We start from the raw sequence: 21,710 nt of genomic DNA, 5'->3' as shown, positions 1-21,710 counted from the left end.
AAGGGCCCAGACCTGATCAATTAGTACCTTTAGTAATTAGTTGAAATAATCAATGAAATAAAATCTTGCGCTTGTGTCTTGATTTGCATTTAGTCCTGCTCTAAAGCGACTGCAGGCTTTTTTAGCTCTGCAGTGTGTTGTTAAGTGACGTGTCGAGCTGAACGATTTTTTTTCTCACTTTAAAAGTTGGTCGGCTCGTCATCTTTGACATTCTCTGATTTGTTTGCTGCGGTCGTTGAGAAAACTGTCAGGTCTGCACACGCTGGATCATTCCTAAGCTCACACTGAAGCTTTTCTGTAGGGACACATTTTTTGTCATTTACTGGGGGAGGGGTGGGGGGGGGGCGCTGTTGCTTGTTGTGATTGTTTCATTTGTTCTTTTATCAAATGGGAGTGATTTGGCCAGTGGATTTAAGATTATTGCACATTTTCATTTGAGACAGTAATATGCAATATCTGCTTTCATAATTTTCTGTTAAAGCAAGTCTCAATTAATTTTAGCTTAAATAGCCTAAACTAACTCCTTCCCATTGGGAAATGTGGTTTGACAGGTTGCACTTTTAAAAACTGATCGTCTTGTCCCCAAGTGATCCTCTTGGTTTATTTTTGTGCTTTCTTTGTACTTGGTTTGGTCACTTTTCTAATTTTGTTTTGATTGCTTGATTAATGGTTCATCAAGTTACAGCAAACTTAAATTATTTTGTTTATTTCATATGTCATTTATTTCAGTTGCCCCTGTCCATAGTTTTTTTTTTTTTTTTTGTATAATGACATCACTCCTAGCTAATAGTCTTCAGAGACCAAATAACAAGGAAGATTTACAAAGTTATCTGGATAGATGTTAGGGGTGGTGATTTGCAACCTTTGAACTGACTATCAGTTTGGCTGTTTCGAGTTTTTTTTACGAGAAGCAAATTGGATTTAGGATTCATTTATCTCCGCAGGGCAAATTTGAACTTCAGGGCAAGTGCAACTTAAAATTTTTGGCGGACATTTTAGTGTCTGTCGCCCAAAGTGACAGAAAAGCTCTAATTCAAAGTGTGACGGTAAACACAAAGCAGTGAGAGAAATCTGCCAGTCAGTTAACAAACAGAAGCAGGACAAAACAAAGACAGCGCATGTATACTAACATACCTGCTAGTTGGAAATCCCTTTATCGTTTGTTTCAGTTCTTTTCTTTAAAACAGCCGACAAACCAATGCGTTGTCACCTCCTATGGAGCTAGACGGAAAACTGTATGTCTCTGGATCAAACATTGTGGTTCTACTGACCCAAAAATATTATGAATATAGGTGTGGGGAGAGCAACGTTTTAAAATTCAACACTTCTTATAAGTAAAAAATGAGCCAAAGCCAGGTGGTAATTTCAGATATTTAAATAAAAACTGTCCTCAGAGTTAAATATTTTTCACAAGCAGACCTTCAACAACAATAACTGCTTGATTGACAGTCCTCCTTCTGGACTCCAAGTCCAAATAGTTTTTTATTACTATTGTGAGAAATTTTTTCTTATTACTGAATTACACATGTGTCTTTACAATCCTCTTTCTAAAGTGTATTTTCCCTTAAAAGCATCAATGGAGCTCTCATCCTGTAGCTGCAGTGAACGAATGAAACAAAAAGCATGGAGTCAGACACCAAGGGTTTAGGGATCCAACAAAGCAGAGCAGTCACCTTGCAGAGTGACAACTTGTCAGCGATGGCATCAGACCAAAGGCCATCCAGTGCTGCCAACGCATTATTAGCTGCTGGCTCTAGTGGTTGATCAAAAGGTGGTTTTGTCGTAACGTGAACCGTGTTTTTGATATTGGTTCATAATAAATACTTGACAGCCAGATAGACTGACTAATAGGGGATCAGGTACAAGTTGATATACCCAGTTTGAAATGATTGATGCTTTCCACATGCGTGACCAAATCTCTCTATAATTGATATGAGCCAATGATGGTGATGAATGCTGAGGCAAGAAAAGAAAAGGGGGTCATTTAAATCTCCCTCTTTTAAAATACATTGCTTTGTAAAATTGTATAATAGCACAATGCCACTATTTGTTAATTATTAATGCTTACATCTTAACTAAAGGAAGTGCAAAGAAATTAGACACATACAGCACTCGCTATCATCTTTGGTAAAGATGTGGGGGAAAGCCTTTTATAGCCCAAATAAACTCAATTTCTATAGTAGAGGCCTAATCTTACACTTAAACCTTTCATTTCTGCCTGATTATTCACTCTGACAATACGTGCTAGAATTATTAATTTTCAACCAAATTACCAGCGCCACACTTATTAGCACCCATAACCATTCTTTAATAAGATGCGACTGAAATGTTTTCAATTTCTACTCTTTTTAAGTGGACCATGAACTCCTGTGTTGCAGGGGTATAAATACGATGGTACTGGAAGGTTCAATTTGTTTAACCATTCTTCAAAATGGGAAATACTAGAGAGTGTGCCATTGTATAGAGGCAAACGGGTTGGTCTTCATACGTCAGAAACTGGGATTCAATAACGTCTCTCCACCTGCTAAATATGTCTATATCTACATTCAGAGCAATGTTTAAAAGGTTTAAAATGCTGGAACTGGGAGAGGCAGGTCTCACTGTTAGAGAACTGAAGCCAGGAGCGCCTCCAGAACATTTTGTAACGGGCTGTCAAACGAGGGACAATAATGATCTTAGTATGCTTCCAAAACCGGATCTGATGAGTATTTTTGAAAAGCTGAACGCTGAACACATTGAAAAATATTATTTGTCTTGTATTAAACAAGCTAATAGTATTTAAATTAATGTTATCCCTGATTAATACTGTATGTTAAAAATGTTATGCTTTCAAACACACTTTTATTTTAGCCATCACTAAATGTAGTGTCCATGATTATAAAATCCTGTAGCTCTCCTACTTTTTGACTTTTTGACATCAGCATGTGATCCTGGTATCATTTGAGAGCGGGGCCAGGTGTGAGGGACAGACACTCAAAAAAGCGGCATGACAGAAAACAGATTATATTACCTAAATAAGAGTTGTAGTTTGTTCAGGTTAGTCCCTTTCTCTTTCAAATGGGTGCATAAAAGGATATGCTCATATGACTGTCTGGCAAGCAGGCCTGTTCTGGTGGCCCCTCCTGGCACCACTGACTGCTCCAAAGTGTCTTTGAATCTTGGAATCCCAAAGTCTCCATTAAAGCAATTTAATTAAAAGCTGTCATGAGCGCTTTTGCAAAGGTGCCAATATTAGTGGAGGACATACAGTAAGAGTGGACTCCCAGCAATCCACTAAAATGTACCTGGAAATATTTTCAGCCGAATAATGGTTTAGAAAACATATAATGATTTTCAAGCTCTAATTTTAGATTGTTAGTATTTTTTTTTACACAAATGTTGAAAGAAATAAAGAGAAGGGATATGCTTTTGCAGTTTTTTTCAACCAACTATTAACACCACCAGTTGTAATTAGCAGAGAAACAAAACTTCCTTACAGTTGTTGGTAATATTGGAAATAATTCAAAAGCTTAGTGCATATAAAAGTAAGCCTTTCACATGAAGCTATATATCCACACCAAGATCATTGATCCCTGTTCAGCCGCGGTGACATGACATCTTTGCAATTAACCCAGCTAATGAGGCAGGGTGAAGAAGTGCCGTTAAGTTACATAGGCTGTCAGTTCCACTCCTTCAGACATACTGACCAGAACTGTTCTGTTTTTTTCAGCTGTTTGGTGGAAACTCACCCAGCAATAACAATTACTTTCCTAATTTGTGGTCAACAAAGTGGCTCTCAACACAAGACCGGCTGCCCTGTGGTTTCTGACATTGGGGCGAATGTGACGAGGAAGAGTTGATGAAACTTCAGCCGCAACAGAGCCGAGCGCGCGCAGCCGAGCTGTAAACGTGCCGTGCCGTCGGACCCGGAGCTCAGCTAGCGGTGGTATCAGCTGGCTTAGCTATTACAACAGTTAACAGAGCAAAACATGTTGTTGACTGTGGCATGGCATTAGTTCCACTGCATTAGACACAATGACTATCTCTGTGACAGAATCTCATTCACAGGCCCGCACGCACGTGCACGCGCCCTGCCATTATATCCCCGACGGACACACGCAGCAACCCCCCCCCCCCCCCCCTTCCCCGTTTACAGCACAGTGGTGTGTTTCATGTATGGGCGCCGCATGCGGCAATCTCATTAGCATTCTGATGTAAACAAGTTCCCTTACACAGCTGTGTCTCTCTTTCAAGACCAAATGCGCCCAGCATCGCGCTATTTCACAGCACAATGGGCCTTTTACAAGCGCGCACACTCTCACAATATGGGTCACGCACATAAAATATCGTAGTAAATTAGGTGTTCCAGTACTTTTCTTATAGTGGGCAGGGAAGGCAGTCATGAGTCTCTAACTCTTCCCTATTCAGTGAGAACAGTCTGTCCAGACTGCAGCACCAAAACTATCTATGTCACTTTGGCACAAAGTAACAGCTGATTGTTGATGGATGGGCTGCATGCTTTTCAAAATGTTAACCAATAAGAATCTGAAAAATGTTTTCTGCCCCCTTTATTTGGAAGTCCCCAAGCTATCTACATAAAATCCTAAACCAAACATCAAAGCTAAATAGAAACCTCATCAACCATATAAAAAGCTAAACTTGGCTCCCCTATACATTTCCCTGCCTTGGTCCAGCCCGGAACCTTCTTAAGGCAGTCGTTTCAGCCCAGGCCTCTTTTAGGGGACGGACCTGGACACAAGGACAAGGTGAGTACAAACCAAAAAATTTCACTTACACACTTCCAGATAAAACAATAAGGACAAAATAGATATTGCACACATGTTGACATTGTCATTTTTGTCACCCTTCTTCTCCAGGGCCCAACCACTCTACTAAAGTGCTGCAGTGCCACTGGATCTAAAACTAGGAAAAGGAAATGCATTCAATAAACACTTATACAAGTAACTGTGTGCAATTATTTCTTAAATGTGCAAATATGCATCCTTAAAGTGATATATGCTATCAAAAGTGCTAAATAAAGTGCTAAATCCCAAGTTAAGTGTTCATTCTTAGATGTAACAAACGGCTGTTTGTTACATCTAAGAATGTTAAGTGCAACTTACAGTCCGAGTGCAACTTACAGTCCACAGTAGCAGCCGCATGGGCCGGAAAACAAAGAACACTTCTAATCATGCTGCCACACACCTGACCTAAGATTGACAGGCATTTGAATCAGATGTGCTGGAGCGCTGACAAATCTAAAACATGATGGCTAGTAAGCCCTGAAGACCAGAGGTGAGAACCTATGGTTTAGATCTATGGCTTTTCCTGTGTTAGAATGGCCTAGTCAAAGTCCAGACCTGAGTTCGATTGAGAATATTTGCGAAAATCTGAACATTGCTCTTCATGGGCACTCTCCATCCAATCTGTCTGAGGTTGAGTTATTTTACAAATGAAAAAAGGGCAAAAATCTCCGTCTCTAGCTTTGCAAAGCTAGAAAAGAACACACCCCAAAGAATTACGGCTGTAATCGCAGCAAAGGGGCGGCTCTACAAACAGTTCGCTCAGGAGAGCTGAATACAAATGCATAACACATCCTACTTTTCAGATTTTATTTGAAGAAGATAGTGGAAAACACACGGCACTGTAGAGATACTTGTTCTCCGCCTCGACCTTGGCAAAACAACTGCCGACACAGTTTCAAAATGCTAATACTAAGAAATCCTTAAGTTGTTATTTTGTAAAGTGAAAAGACTAGCATCGGCTGTACAATAACAGGGGCACGCTATCCATTTTAAAGAAGAAGCTTCCTCTTAAAGCACTTTATAGGGATTCTCACATTACCATGGACGTTTTCTTGTTTGAGATGTGCTCTTAAAGAGAGAGAGAGAGCACACTTGAAGGCGCACTTTTGCATTTTCTTTGAGTCTGTTGTAGAATAACAATGACGGGCTTGAACTCTGCCGATATTTAGATGATGTTTTAGCTTTTAGGGATCAATTTTCAAGATTTTGCATGAGAGCCTCTGAGCTGATTTCAGATCCGTTAGAAACCGAGCCATCTAATAATAATAATTGATAACACTATTTATAGGCCCAAAGTGGGGCAATGTCTGCTCCCAGCACCACTTGTACTACAACATATTTAGCACGCTGCCGCTTCAACATCCCTCCAGCAGCGGTTTGAAGAATGAAGGGAAGCGGATGGATAAATGAATGAACACCCTGCTGCATGAACAGCACGCGCACTTTCCAATTAAAGCGCCCTCTCCAAATGTTACCTCAGACGCCATCGCTCTGTTAGCTCATCTGTCCAAGGCCCCCACTTAGGGAGGTCTAACCCTTCCCAGGAGGAGCCTGCATCAGACTTCACAGTTCACTGGTCCAAGCAGTAAATGTGTTAAACACAGCAGCCCGCCGGTTCACCTATAGAGACCGAACAACAGACACGCGGTCAAAGTTCAACGGGAAATTTTCTGGACTGCATTCGTCCGCAAGGTCAGTGCGAACGCGGGTCTGTTCCAAACTTTAGGGCCGATGCTGGATGATCGGCAGGTGACTGGCAGGTGGGGCGACTGCAGCGTGTTTGGTGACTGGGAGACAGGACAAGTTGACAGGAGGAATGTGTGGCAGAAGGGAAAAAAATTTATTTATATATATATATATATATATATATATATATATATATATATATATATATATATATATATATACTTTTCTTAAATCAAAAAAGCTGTTGCTTTTTGATAATCGGCTTCTCTGGTACTGATGTGTAGAACAGAAATAAACTCATAATTTATAGCAGGAGCATGACCCCTCTCTGAAAAAGTGTTTAAGAAGAATCCAACCTTTAAAATAAGTGCAGTTACACATTCCTGTTCTAGTCAGGAATCAATTGCTCTTAACAAAATGAACAAATTAATTGATCTTTCAACGATTCCTCTTTTCAGTCTCTGTAAATCATCAGGACTGGCCCCTTTCTTTTCAACAGGATTTAGGTCGGAGGATTGTGAATGCAACAGAAAAGGTAGATTCTGTGTCCGATTGAGCATTTTGGTGTTGATTTGGTCACATGCTGGTGCAATATCTCGTTCAATAACCCAGCAAGGATCCATTTTCAGTTTTTTATGGGTTTTTTTTTACACGTGCCACTAGATTTTTCTTCAAAATCTGATGTTTTACAGTTCTTTCACCGTACTCGACAGTGGGCATGACATACTTCTCCACATATTCGTCCTTTGTTCCTCACCAAACACACCAGGAGTGTTTGGTGCAAATCTAGTAATCTTGGTCTAAATCTCATTCAACCAAAGTCCAGAGTTCTCCAAACTTCACATGTTGTTCCCAAACAAGCGGTTGGCATCTAAATGGTGTCTAATGGCGTGTTATTTAGATTTGGTTATCCCCAAGATGCCTCTCTTGGCTGCAGTTTCTTTTTTTGTTTGTTGTTTTTTTCTATGTTTTTCCCTGCCAATATCCTCCTCGCTGTGCGTGGGGACAAGATAAATATGGGTCCTCAGCCAATCTAGTGACCAGTGGCTAAAATAAATAGGCCTTATGTTATATTTACTCTTTGACAAAGCAGAAAATGACGGATTACTAATTAGAAGTTCAGATAAACGTTTATTTTAAAGGAAACGTGTGAATAACTTATTAAAAAGTGAACTTTTTTTTCTTCAGGGAACAGATTAACTCAAATCAAAGCTAGAACTTACTTTATGCCCATGTCTGTATATCTGATCATATCTGACTCAATTTGTCGAAGATATTTTGCATAAATTGATTTTTAAAAATCCTTTGCTTTACAGCAGCTGTTCCCTGCCAAAGCACAAAGGAGCTCTTTGTTAAAGCTTCCAGTTTTCGGCTGGGTTTACAGATGATGTGCATGCACGTAAAAAGCCGCGCGCCTTCATCCCGGCCTGGTCCCACTTCCCAGCGATCCAGATGTTGAAAGGGGAAAGAGCGGCACACCAAGGAACAGATAAGCAGCTGGTTATGCTTTGTGTCAGATATCTTTTTTTCCTCTCCATACCACACATGTAACTCAACAAAAGGCGTATTTTTCTCCCTTTACTCTTGAGATCACTCTTGAAGCTCCTACGAAGAGCACCTCCCATTCCTTTCCTCCCTTGTATTGCGACCTGTTACGCTCCTATTAACTTCTGAATCTGTAACCTTAGAGCAATCCACCCGCCGCGCTGAAGATGCTCCTGCCGCTGATTCCCCGCGACAGCTTGTTTGTTTGTCAAGCTCTTACAAGATAAAAAAAAAAATCATATAAAATAAAAGCTCTCTCCCGATCGATCATCTCAAGTTACAGGATCGATAGTAATCTCGGCACTTACCAGCTGCATGCCGCAGATGAAGGCCAGGGTGCACCTGCCGCTGCAACACCCCATGACTTCCTCCTCCTGTGCAGAGGTCCAGAAACTCCAGATAATCCCCAAAGTCTCTTCTTCACCTCCACGCCCACCCCCTCCAGCGAGGGGCCCGTCTGGCTGTCTGGCAGCCCCAGGTGGAGGCGCTGCTCCGCGGCCTCAGAGAGCGGAGCGCAGCCCCTGTGCTCTTTGGTGCTCAGAGCAACCACTTCATTCAGATGAAAGGCTGATGAGGGGTCTCATTAAAAAAAAAACACACACACACAGGTCCAGGTCAGGGATCAATTATGGAAAAGGGACCTTTAGGACGATTTAGGAGAATTCAGGACCACACATTATCATCTATCTTTAATAACAGGCTGTTAATGTGCATTTTAGCAGGACAAATAAAAAAATCAAACAGGTCTTCTCCAAGGGCCAACAAAATAAAAGCTCCCCCCCTTTCGTCGGTGAGAAAATGTTCCAACTGTGTCGGTTGGGCTTCTCCAGACTTCACCTTGTAGGACTGGTAATCCGTTCGGGGCTCATCTCACTGAGTCGCATCTTTATCCCTGCTGAACTGGCACAATCCTGGACAGCACCAGACAGATGGTGGAACTGGCTGGATATATTCCCACGGATCTCTCAGATCTCTTGCTCAATAATCCGATTAAAGACCCCCCCACACTTGATTGCCTGCTTTGGTGATGGTAATTTGTTTCCAGGTGGAGGAAACAAGTGAAAGTGGTCCTTGCATTTATTTATTTATGATCCCACCTCCACACACACACACACAAACAGAGACAGAAACGAGCTCCTCTCCTCTTCTTATCTCAGGGGAAGTAACGGCAACATCCTCACCCAAACGCCGCTGTGTTCTTTCCACACGACTTTTTCCTCCTAAATGCCCTGACTTATCCAGACAGGCAGTGGAGGCTGAGAGCGTTGATGGGGTCTTCTGATTTATGTCAGCCTCCTGGAAGATGATTTCTGGGGCTCTTTCTGTCTAATGAGTCTCCCTTTTTAGGATCATCTCCCCTCTGGTCCACTACAAGGGTTTTTTTTTTTTTTTTGTATTTTATTTTATTCTTTTCTCAGAAGCCTGATCCGATGGTTGATCCCCCACCAGCCTTCTTCGTTGTGATAAAGGCACTTCCACGATAATAAACCCAAAAGCAACAACAACAAAAAAAACACACGGATGTCCAAATTCCGCGCAGAATGGAGCGATGTCAAATCCCCGGTCGAAGTAAGTCTCCAAACGTGACGCGCAAAAAAAAAAAAGCGGATCGGAGCCAAATGACGTCTGACGCTGAGTTTCTGGTCTCGGGGTTTGTCTTGAAGAAGAAGTGGAAAAAGGGGGAGACAATGGGAACCGGGATGGACCAACGGACCGAGAGAGACAGCCGTGAGGAGCGTCTCCCGCCTGCCATCTGTCAAGTCAAACAGCACGCCTCCATGCTGCTGTTCTGGTCCGGATTTCCAAAATAAGGGCGCCCAATCAGACACCGTTGTCCTTTTTAATTGCTTTATTTATATCGCGTTATTTCTCTACTCTTACATGATTTATTATGTTGCGAGGCAATTGTCTCTAGTGCCTTTCATGGTGCGTTTCTTTTCTTACTTGTTTAACCCTTATTTTTCATCTCTCACCAGTCTTGGAGGGTTACAGTAAAATTGTAGAGGATAAATGTTTTTGTACTTTTCCTAACCAATGTAACCACAATGCAGGACTGTGTTGACATGGCTTTGTTCAACTCAACTCATCAACACACAATATTGGCCTGGGGTGCATCACCTAATTAGGCACACAGAAGCAAGCTAATAGGAATACTTATGGTGAAGGAACGCATGAAAAAAATATATATAGCGAATGTGTTCTTCCTAAATAATGATGCAGTGGCCCAATAATGATGAAATAATAATTACTCAAATAATAATCGCACAGACCAAATTAAAGGTTACATGCATGTCCAGACAATAGGAAATTGGATGAACTGATCAAGCGGATGCCTTTACAAAACTTAAATTTTTTCTTTGATGACTGAAAAGGTACTGTTTTACGACTAGTTCAGAATATCGCTGAAAGAATATAGAGGTAGTTGGAAAACTTTGCAATTGTGATGATACTTGTTATAAAAAGGTTGTGAAAACTATAGTTCATAAGGCTTAATAATTAGAAATCCGCTGGTTTTCCCAATTGGGTGAAATATCGTATGCTAGTCTGACTTCCGATTTAAATAAATTTCAGCCTTTCATGGGAATTTCTGAGTCCCAGGTCCGAATAATCAAGTTGAAACACACATACTAAAAGAGCTTCCTGTATGACTAACTGTATGTAAACCTTCAGAATTTAAATCATTTTATCACTGTCACTGGACTGATAATCCTGGATTTTAAGCTTGGCCAAAATTCAGACTTCATGGACTTCAGGTGCAGAGATTTGAAAAGTTAGACTTTCATTTAGCAACAGAAAGCACCATTAACACTTTCAAGTCGAAGATTTCTAGCCAACCCCAATATTAATAATTAATATGTATGATGCAATATAGAAGTTAAAATTGCTTTGATACATAATTTATTTGAACTTCTAAAACCGTTGGACATTATGTTAGCAGTGGCACATAATACTGAACAACAGCTAAGTGTGTAAAAGTTCATTAAGTGTTTTTGATACTACTGAGAAATACACTATTGCTGTTGGCAACAATTTAAACATTCATCAGTTTCTTTTTGGGTTTCAGACAGGAACAACTTGATTTCACAATCTGAGATTTGATTACAAATATAAATGAATGCATCATTTCCACTACTGAATGCAGATGTTCTTATTTGCATCATATTTCATTTAAAATCTTGAGCACTTATAAAACTCGCAGCATAAAAAGTTCGATTAAAGTGTACTTTAGAAAGAACATGCCGAAATTCTCAATGTAGCCAGCTTTCAGAATAAAAGCGATTGAAAATTAATTAGATGCTTAATTAATTTTAAATGAACAAGAATCAGAAAACTAAATAGCTGAAGTAAAATTTTGTCATATTTTTTACTCAGAGTAAACCCTGAATAATAAAATTTTAATCAATTTGATGTTTGAACCCTAAGTATTTTGAAAAAGAATCCCTTTTAAATTTAACAAAAACCCTCACCCAAATTTCACTTCACTTCTTTAGTACCTAAATAAATGAAAATTAAACATTCTGGCATTTCACATCTACTTAATTATGTTTATGTGGCTTTGTTGTCATAATTTAATTAGAAATATCCTACTTATGAAGCTGAAGTGAATCCTGTCTCTGTCCTGAGTTCCAGCACTAAGAAGAAAGCAATTAGCCACTTCTTTAAAAGCAAAAATCTTTTCAAGACATGTTTGCTAAACATTTCTCAGCACCACCATGTGAAAATATAGCAACATAAGCAGTCAAAATGTATTAGGAAATCCTCAACAGAAACATGGATACATGAAGCATCAAAATTGTAATTACAGCACATCTCTGCAGTGCCAAGCTTTTATTAAAGAACTGAAGCCTCCCTTTTTTTTCCCAGAAGTTGATTTTAGTATAAAAGCCAATGGTGACCGTCTGATATTATCCATACTGAGGAGAAACCTTCAGATTTCAAATGTCTGCCACTGGTCATTTTGAAAGGTGAGGCCACTTGTAGATCAAACTGAGAAACAGAGAAGTTTCCAGCAAGGTTTGAAAGAGTGATTAAAATGTAAGCATGAGTATAGTAATTTAAGAACCGTCATGTCAGATTCTGCAGCCAGCGGATGTTTAGAGTTGTCTGTTAAAGACCAGCGATGAATGCCAAATGTTACAGTGATACATCTAACTGTAATCCTTTTTTTTGTGGAAGGATCAACCTTTTAAATTGTAACGTGACCTTGAAACTTTTGAGGACTTGATTCAACGATAGGTTCAAGCGCTGGATTCTAAAATGTTTTCATCATGTTTTTTTCTATCGTGTTTTTATTTCAGGCTGTTTTTGAAAGCCTGAAGTGACAAACAAAAAAAATGCATAATGTTTGAAGCTATATCATATTCATTAACAATAGCCTGTAAATCTTGTGCACACCTATAATAATCTATAATTTGTTTTATGTTATATCCCAGATGGAAGTCATCAGTCATAGTTGTGATCAGTAGTTCTTAAAACATTCTAAAGTTTTGTTTTGTTTGTTTTTGTTAAGACATTAGCTGCTTTTTCCAGTTGTTCTTGACATTTTTTTTTGTTAAATCATCCAACTGTGACTTGTGATTTATTCCAATATAAAAATGCTCCTAAATGTAACTTTTTTGACCCATAAAAGACAAACTGAAAGAGCATTGGATTTTTGCAGACATCTGCCCCCCTCTGGCAGCAGGTTGAAATGACACCAATGCTGCGCATGTGCATGAGAGAAGAGAAAAAACACATGCCACTGCGATGGCACAGCTCTTTTGTTTAGAGGCGTAATGTCTTCTGAGGTAAGAAAGTCATAAATATCTAAGCTACCCTGTGTCCTCTCGCTAAAGCATCAATGGCGGCGGAGACTCAACGAAGTAGCCAGGTGAAGGAGAATGCACAGCACGTAACGCCCATGTGCTCGCCCAGAGTATACAACCCGTCTCACTCTCTCATGCACTGATTTATGAAGCCATAGAGGCAACTGTGGTAAATAGAGGATAACTAATTTTACATGTTGGCCAATTATTTAACTTCAAAACTTGCACAATATACATTTGAGGGAAAAAAAATATGTTTGTCTGTTATTTTTATTTTTTATAAGTAATTAATTACTGAATGCTGTCCTGGCCATGGGGAAATGGGCCAAAGTTGCTGAGGGGGACATGGTAGAATGCTTCTCTGCTCTACTTGTGTTTTGTGGATCTGGAGAAGCCTTAGAAATGTGTCCCCCAAAGTTTTGAGGGAAGTATGGGGTATCTGGGTGGCTTTTAGGGGCCATTTTTGTATGCTCAAAGCAATAGCTGTGTCCAGAATTCTGAGCACCAAGTAGTTCAATTCAATTCAATTCAATTTTATTTATATAGCGCCAAATCATGAAACATGTCATCTCAAGGCACTTTACAAAGTCAAGTTCAATCATATTATACAGATTGGGTCAGATTATACAGATTGGTCAAAAATGTCCTATATAAGGAAACCAGTTGATTGCATCAAAGTCCCGACAAGCAGCATTCACTCCTGGGGAACCGTAGAGCCACAGGAAGAGTCATCTGCATTGTACATGGCTTTGCTGCAATCCCTCATACTGAGCAAGCATGAAGCGACAGTGGGAAGAAAAACCACCCATTAGCGGGAAGGAAAAACCTCCGGCAGAACCGGGCTCAGTATGAACGGTCATCTGCCTCGACCGACTGGGGTTACAGAAGACAGAACAGAGACACAACAAGAGAGACAAAAAAGCACAGAAGCACACAATGATCCAGTAATCTGTTCTACATTAGATGGTAATAGCGGGTGAGCCGTCTTCTCTGGATGATGTCACAGTTAACAGAACGCCAGACCAGGTGTACCTACTATGAAGAGAAAAGAGAGAGAACAGAAAGTTAAAGCAGAAATGACAACACATAATGCATAATTGAAGAACAGTAGAACTCAATAGAGTGAGAAAATTAGATCCTGATATACTCCAGTAGCCTAAGCCTATAGCAGTAAAACTATAAAGGTAGCTGAGAGTAACATGAGCCACTAGTTATAATTTTTGTCAAAAAGAAAAGTTTTAAGCCTAGTCTTAAAAGTAGACAGGGTGTCTGCCTCACGGACCAAAACTGGGAGTTGGTTCCACAGGAGAGGAGCCTGATAGCTAAAGGATCTGCCTCCCATTCTACTTTTAGAGACTCTAGGAACCACCAGCAGACCTGCAGTCTGAGAGCGAAGTGCTCTGTTAGGAACATACGGGGTAATCAGAGCTCTGATATATGATGGAGTTTGATTATTAAGGGCTTTATACGTTAGAATAAGAATTTTAAATTCTATTCTTGATTTAACAGGAAGCCAATGAAGGGAAGCTAAAATTGGAGAAATATGATCTCTCTTGTTGATTTTCATCAGATCTCTTGCTGCAGCATTTTGGATCAGCTGAAGGCTTTGAACTGCATTTTGTGGACTTCCTGATAGTAAAGAATTACAATAGTCCAGCCTTGAAGTAACAAATGGACCAGTTTTTCAGCATCACTCCTGGACAGAATGTTTCTAATTTTGGCAATATTCCGGAGGTGAAAAAAGGAAACTCTGGAAACCTGTTTAATATGGGATTTAAATGACATGTCTTGGTCAAAAATAACACCAAGATAGTTGTTCCTGTTCTCAGTGCACTTTGGACTTGATCAGGGCTGCCCCTTGTCACCGACTCTGTTTGTGGTGTTCATGAACAGGATCTCAAGACGTAGTCATGAAGAGCACGGTGTCTGGTTTGGGAACCGCAGAATCGTATCTTTGCTTTCTGCGGATGATGTGGTTCTGTTGGCCTCTTGAGGCCCTGACCTTCAGTGTGCTCTGGAGCGGTTCGCTGAGTGGAAAGTGGCTGAGATGAGAGTCAGCTCCTCTAAGTCTGAGGTTATGGTCCTTAACCAAAAAACTGGGGCCCCTAACCCCCTATAGGTTAGGGGCCAGTCTCTGAGTCACTGGAGTTCACTGGATATTCAACAAGTGGAATATGATGGATGGATGAATGGATGGATGGATGGATGGATGGAAGCTATAAAGCAAACACCTTTTGATGCCATCAGCATGAGAGCACCATCATTTCAACAGTGTCAGAAACAGGCCATCTGATGACTTTATTGTGGGAAATATTAAGAGGCTCTTGGAAAGCAGCTTTAATTTACAAAAAAACAAAGTTCTGTCAGGGTGCAGTAATCTGACAGAGATTCCAATACAAAATCACAGGCTGGTTTCTGTGCTGTCTACCACAAGTGAGTTTCCAAAATTGTAACCACAGTTTGTTCAACCCACATTGATGGGAAACTGAGAGTGACCCTATTAGTGTCAGAGTCAGTGGCAAACAGTATCTGATAAATGCAGGTTTAGGCTATACAATCCCCGATTTGCATATTGTTTATGCAGCTTTCTAGAAAATATATAAAAAAAGATACTTGCAAATAGATAATGGGTAAATATTTTCTTTTGATAAAGGGTTTGATGCCATTTTCCCCTTGTTGTTGATTCTGCAACTTCAGCTAACATTTAGGGCCGTGACTTGCTTCTGATGTCATTATGCGGGCCGGGAGATGGAAACTTTATCGACAGCTTTCCTCCGGCATCATGTGCCACGGCGGAAAACCGAAGCTTTTATTCTGAAGGCCAGCCCACAGACCTTCTCCCCCGCTGCAGCTGCTGCTGGCTGACTTGTTGAGGCTGATGCTCAGCTCTGCAGGGGAGCACTGGGCTTCTTTCACTCTTCAAAACACAAACATAGACAGGGCAAAGATGGTGCTTTGGCTCGGGTTGCAGCTGCTCATGGGCATGGCTCTCTGAACCTTATCATAAACTCTCGAATTAAGACTGCCGCCTCCCTGATTCATCGGGGAGTGTCTCTGTAAAGACATTTGAAATTTATATAACTCAAATATTTCAAGGATTCACTGTTAACCTACTATTTTGACTAAATATTTAATTAGCAGGCTATTTGGCGTATTAAATATTGCTCAGAAATGCCTCTGAATTATAAATAGGCTTGGCCGAGCGTCTGAGCGCCTTGTCCGTATATGACATCTGATTTTACGAAGCAGTCTTCTGTTTTTCCACAGCAGGCGTTCCAGTTATGGATTGCACACAGATTCCTGCAACAGTCGACCACTTTCTTCCCAATTTAAAAGCACAGGAGTGAGTGTGTGTGCGCGCGCTTCAGGGGTCAGTTGTGCCACGCCTGTGATATGGCCAGTTGCTTAAACAGACACTGAGGTGGAGAGGGTATCAGTGCTTTAGCTACACAACATAATGGCCTGCTTTCCCCTCACCATCAATCTCTGTCACAGTTCTCCTACACACACACACACACACACACACACACACACACACACACACGCAGTCTCTCACTCTCGCACACGCACGTAAAAACAACACTCAGGTACATAGATGCATGCACAAACACACAAACAAATGCGCATGCATGCGCAGCCCACTTCGGAGCCCCCCCGCGGCGCGACAGGAGTTTAATTATGCCTCTAATCTTGAGTGACAGTTGCATGTATAATGGCTGATTCCCCAAGGCCATTTGTCGAGGCATCCACCCATTCATCCTTCAGTCTCTTCTTCTATTTATCGTCTTACTTAGTCATCAATCCATCAAATCCACAGCCACGTTTCCCTCTAAACTTCTCATTTTTTGTCAGCAGACTTTTTATCCAGCTATTCCCTGCTTTTCTCCCCCCCCCCTTCTATGTCGCTCTCTTCGTCTCCGTTGCTCAGCAGTGTTGTAGCAGTTGCTCAGAAATTCAGCCGGCCACACATCATCATTTACTCCTTATTAAGGTCACTGACCAGGCTAATTGGGTCTGTGCCAACCAACGGCAATGGCACAATATGATGTAGGTGTTCTTTGATGATTGTAATTACATATTCAGAATAAATCCCAAGTGGATTTAACAAGGATTTTTTTATTATTAAATCTAATATCTATAAGACTTAACTATCACAAATATTTATATTTTTTATAACTTTACAGGTATGATCAGAAGTCTGTACATATAAACATTATAGAAGAGTCATATAGTTTAGGGGCTATTACTTACATTGCTTGGTTTCCTGGCACAAATCTGTTTTTTTGTTTTCTGGTGCATTTTCTTCAGGGTTTTTGTCAGGGTTGTTCCGAAACCTTAATTTCACTCTTCTCTATTATTTACAGAATCTGTTTCAGTGTGTGTTCAGGGTCGTTGCTTTGTGTGAACACCCAGATCTGTCAAAGTTTCAGCCACCTAACCAAAAATATTCCCTCAGGAAATGAAAGACTGTTTTTTAGGACGAGCCATGAGCCAGCAAAGCCCAAGTCAGTCATGGTGGTTGAAATGTTAGCTCCAACTAACATGGCCCAAATGACAGTGGGCCATGATGACAAAAACAATGATTGGAGGAGTTTAGGTGAGGCTTTTCAACTAAAGGACAAACTGTTAAGCATAGCGGTGGCAGTGTCATGCTAGGGTTCTGGTTTGTCACTAGAGGTCACTGGTGAAATCATAAAGAAGGAAGACTGTTCACCAAATTCTTCAATTTCACTTTAAATCAACAGCTATGGGATTGAAAACTGTTTAACTTTTAACTTCAAAAAAGATTAGGGACAGGTGAAAAGACTTACAGGCACCCAGGGAACCAGATCATGGCTATGAAACCGGTGTCGTTTCTTGGCTACCTGCTAGGGGCCGTATATGTAGCCTGTATGTATAATTTCTATCCTGTGTGGATTAGAGAAACTGGCATGCCCAATTCTTGTTTTATTAAATCACCCAGGGCTATTTGATATAAAATCACTCATTTCAAAAAAATAAAATAAAATCCGGCTCATATATATAGTAAAAATCCCAACATTTCAATGACATTTAAAACAATGATGGGAGTATGTAAGTTCTGGCCAAGACTGTAACTTTTTTATACAATGCATTGATTGATCATTTTCAACAATATCACCATGGCACTTTCTTTTCACAATGTTTTTACATTTGAGATCACCCTCTTGTAAAGATCATGCATACCTACATTAAACAACTGCTGCCTTTTTTATTTTTCTTCTTCTTCATGGTGAAACATGTTCATGATTAACTTGAAGTAGTGCCATAATCTTTTCTTAATGTACATTTGAAAATTGCTAATATATATATATATATATATATATATATATATATATATATATATATATATATATATATATATATATATATAAATATAGTCTTTATGTAATGAATGGATATAATATACAAGTTTCACTTTTTGGATGGAATTACTGAAAATAATCAACTTTTTCATGATATTCTAATCATATGACCAGCATCTGTATATGTATATATATCACAGAATCTTGAACAATTAATTTTCTATTTATTTAAACAACCGCAAAACGAGTCACCAAATGAGTTTCACACAAGACCAAGAAGAATTTACCACAGAAGAAATATTGTTTTTATTTGGAAAAATACAAGGTATAAATTAGATAAGACTGTGTCACATTGTACACTTAAGGCCAGTAAACATGGAGTACGTTTTTATTTATGTTGTTGTATTCTTCAGATTTGTGTCAAACTGAAAGTATGCCGTGTTGCCAACATATCCTCTATTAGTTCATCAATAAACGCATGCAAGTTTGAAAATGATAAAATGTGATAGCAAGAGCTGGAGAGAAACAGCAGAATGAAAGGACGGGGAGAGATAGGAAACACCATCATACAGATACCAAGATAGTATGTGTTCATAACTTTATCTGTCTGAGCCAGATGTCAGAGGACTGCTGCTGCTGTCAGCCTCTCAGCCCACACATACCTGTAAATACACAAGAAAAATACACAGACCCTCTGCTAATCCCTGAATTTCTCTTATCTAAAAATAATCTATATGTAGACCCTCTGAAATGTGTCAAAGTATGAATGTTTTAATGACTAGCCTCCTGAAGACTTATTACTGCTGCTTTTTACATGATAAAATTAAAACCAATAAAATATAAATTAAAGGGAATTAGAGAAGAGAGAAAAAGAAATAAAGAGAGAAAACGAGTACACATAATGGGAAGCGGAGAGGGAGTGAATCCCTAGAGGGCTACAAGCAGAGAAATGCACAAACATAACAGCTTTATTTCATGTGTACATAACACCAGAATTAAAAAATACAAAAAGCTTTAAAAAGATGAAAATGCATGTTAAATTAGACTAAGAATGAGTTGCTGAAAGACAGATAATCTCTTTGATTTTCAGTTTAGTCTAAACCTTTTCAAAATTGTTTGCAAACTATGCTATAACTTGCAAACTGTGCTATAACTATAACAGTATGGTATCAATAAAAATAAATTCTTAGAATATCAACAAATTCAATCTGTAATAAAAAATAAATTAAAGCTCATTAAAATGTGGTTTACAAATTCCAATTAATTAGAGTTCCTGGATCTAAATCCCCCCAAATTACTGTCTAAATTATACAGGACATTGTCTAAACTAGGTGATTCACTAGATTAATCAATATCTCTTTAGTTTTCTCTACATTACTAGGGATAAAACTTGTTATAACCGTTAATCACACTCAAACACATCAGCAAAGCTTGGTTTCCAGAATGCTAGCGGAAGCTAGCCAACAAGTTACAGGGGCATTTGGTCAAAGCTTAAGACAAAACAATAAAAAAACATTTTAAATAAACCATTTGACTTTCCCTGCCTAAGTCTGCCATACCTGTCTGTACCTCTGTGTCCATTCGGTTGACTTTGGCCATCTGGTTGGAAGGAGTTGACCCAGGGTGAAGGCTGGTTATCCGAGCGGCTAGCGAGCGGCTAGCGAGCGGCTAGCGAGCGGGAAACGCCTCGTGAAGCCCGGACTGGAATGCGTTTACACGGGCTCCGATGGACTGTCCTCGGCCTCTGAAGGCGGGTCGTACCTTACTGCCGTGGCTGTGTTCGTTCCCTGGGGGCTGCAATGTACTCAGCTTTCCTGCAACAGCTGAGAATAATCACAAGGCAGGTTTCGGTATAAACGGATTCTTTACTCTGGCGTCTGGTTACACAGAAGATAGGCTGCAGACTTAGCTCCATTCCCAGTTCAGCACGTTTGTGAGTCTGTAAACCCCGTGCAGCCGACACGGGTGGCTTGTCTCCCCAGTGTAGAACTCTCTCCTCGAGGGTCCACAGGCAAAGAGGAGCTAAGAGTGTTTCCCCCAATGCTGCTAAACAGCGGGCAAACGAAAGCGTTTATCCGTGGCCGGGGGTTTTCATACAGTGGCCCCCTGCTGTGAGAACAGTTCCCTGAGGGCCTGGAAAAGTCTCACATTTCTTTGTGGTTCACAATGCACAATCTGCTTTTATATTGCTCATGGCGTGATTGCAAACGACATAGTTCATTTGGTTACAACAAAGTGTGAGTCAAAGCACACATGGAATAGTAAGAATGCAGAAATGCCTCAAAGTGGGATGGGTTTGATGTTCTGCTGTTTTTATCAAGGAGTCAAGACGTTTAATCCGGTGAACACTTTGCGGCTCTAATATTTAGGATGGGCTCACAGAGGCCCAGACTCAGCAGCATGTTAAAGATATTGTCTAATCTCTTGAAGAGCTTGTCTAGCAAGAAAGGAGCTTAGTCAGCGTCATGTGCTTCGTTCATCAAACACTCCCAGTTCTCAGGATGGGGCTGAATATGACGCTGCCACACACACACACACACACACACACACACACACACACACACACACACACACACACACACACACACACACACACACACACACACACACACACACACACACACAGACAAACAGCAAACAAGGACCCAGTGCATTGATATGATGAGTGATACGATCCACATTCCTACAGTTGATCAGGACTCTAGCAATAGCCATTTGGATGAGCTACTATCAGATGAATAATTTAATTTTTACAAAGAACAGTGAGGACTCCACTGTCCCCATTGACTCACTGTCTATGCCAGGAAACATTACTGATTATTAATAATTGACAGCATCCTTCAGATGGTAGTAGATTCATTAAGTAATAGACTTGAGTTGCTTTTATTAAAATTATTATTTAAATCAGAGTTCATACCCACACTCAGGTGTCTTGAACATGTATTGGTTTAATTTTGTTGAGTCCTGATAGCTTACCTTTCGTTTTTATAAATAAAACAATAACTTTGGTCTTTTATGCCTTATACTGCAAGAAGGTTTGATCGATCCACTCATTGATATTTTCATACAATTGATTTTGTGAGATAAAAATCATCAGAGCTGCAAGTATTTAGTTGACTGCTTAAATCATCACTATGTTGCTTGTTCAGGGCAGCCATATTAGATTTTGATGACATGGTTGGTCAAAATGTATATGTTCCTAGTTGGGGATCAGACTTCAGGGGTTTCCAATTGAATTTCCCCAACTAAGACTTTTTGAAAAATCACAAATACGATTCACTGTATCAATTCATCATTGCAGGTGGAAGGAGAGTAAAGGGATTCAAGGGATTGTCCCGATTTTTTTTAATCAAATGTTTCATCTAATTTATCTAATCTAGAGAACAAAAAAATACATAAAACTTTGAAAATGATGTTTGTCGTCATCACTCCAAGCATAAAGATAATATAATAAAGTTACAGCAACGTACTCCTAAAGATGGAAAAAAAATCTGAAATGATGAATAATGTACATGCACCTGATCAGCTCCAATTAGAGTAAATTCTCCTGCTCTGGTTCTGATCAC

General features: G+C 39.9%; 1 protein-coding gene and 1 long non-coding RNA gene across 2 annotated transcripts in view; one reads left to right on the top strand and one right to left on the bottom strand.

Annotated features, from left to right (window-relative positions):
• LOC105930578 (sodium/potassium transporting ATPase interacting 2) overlaps window positions 1-9,787 on the bottom strand; it is a 140,759-nt gene extending 130,972 nt beyond the window's left edge. The window contains exon 1 of the mRNA XM_012868856.3: window positions 8,324-9,787. Within this exon, the coding sequence (XP_012724310.1) occupies window positions 8,324-8,377 (54 nt within the window). The 5' untranslated portion in view covers window positions 8,378-9,787. The remainder of the gene's footprint in view (window positions 1-8,323) is intronic.
• The window catches only part of LOC118566197, a 35,745-nt gene that overhangs the window by 1,757 nt on the left and 12,278 nt on the right, over window positions 1-21,710 (top strand). The window lies entirely within an intron of this gene.

This window comes from Fundulus heteroclitus, chromosome 15 (assembly GCF_011125445.2).
Source record: "Fundulus heteroclitus isolate FHET01 chromosome 15, MU-UCD_Fhet_4.1, whole genome shotgun sequence".
NCBI lineage: Eukaryota > Metazoa > Chordata > Actinopteri > Cyprinodontiformes > Fundulidae > Fundulus > Fundulus heteroclitus.
This window is presented reverse-complemented; position numbering and strand designations above follow the sequence as displayed.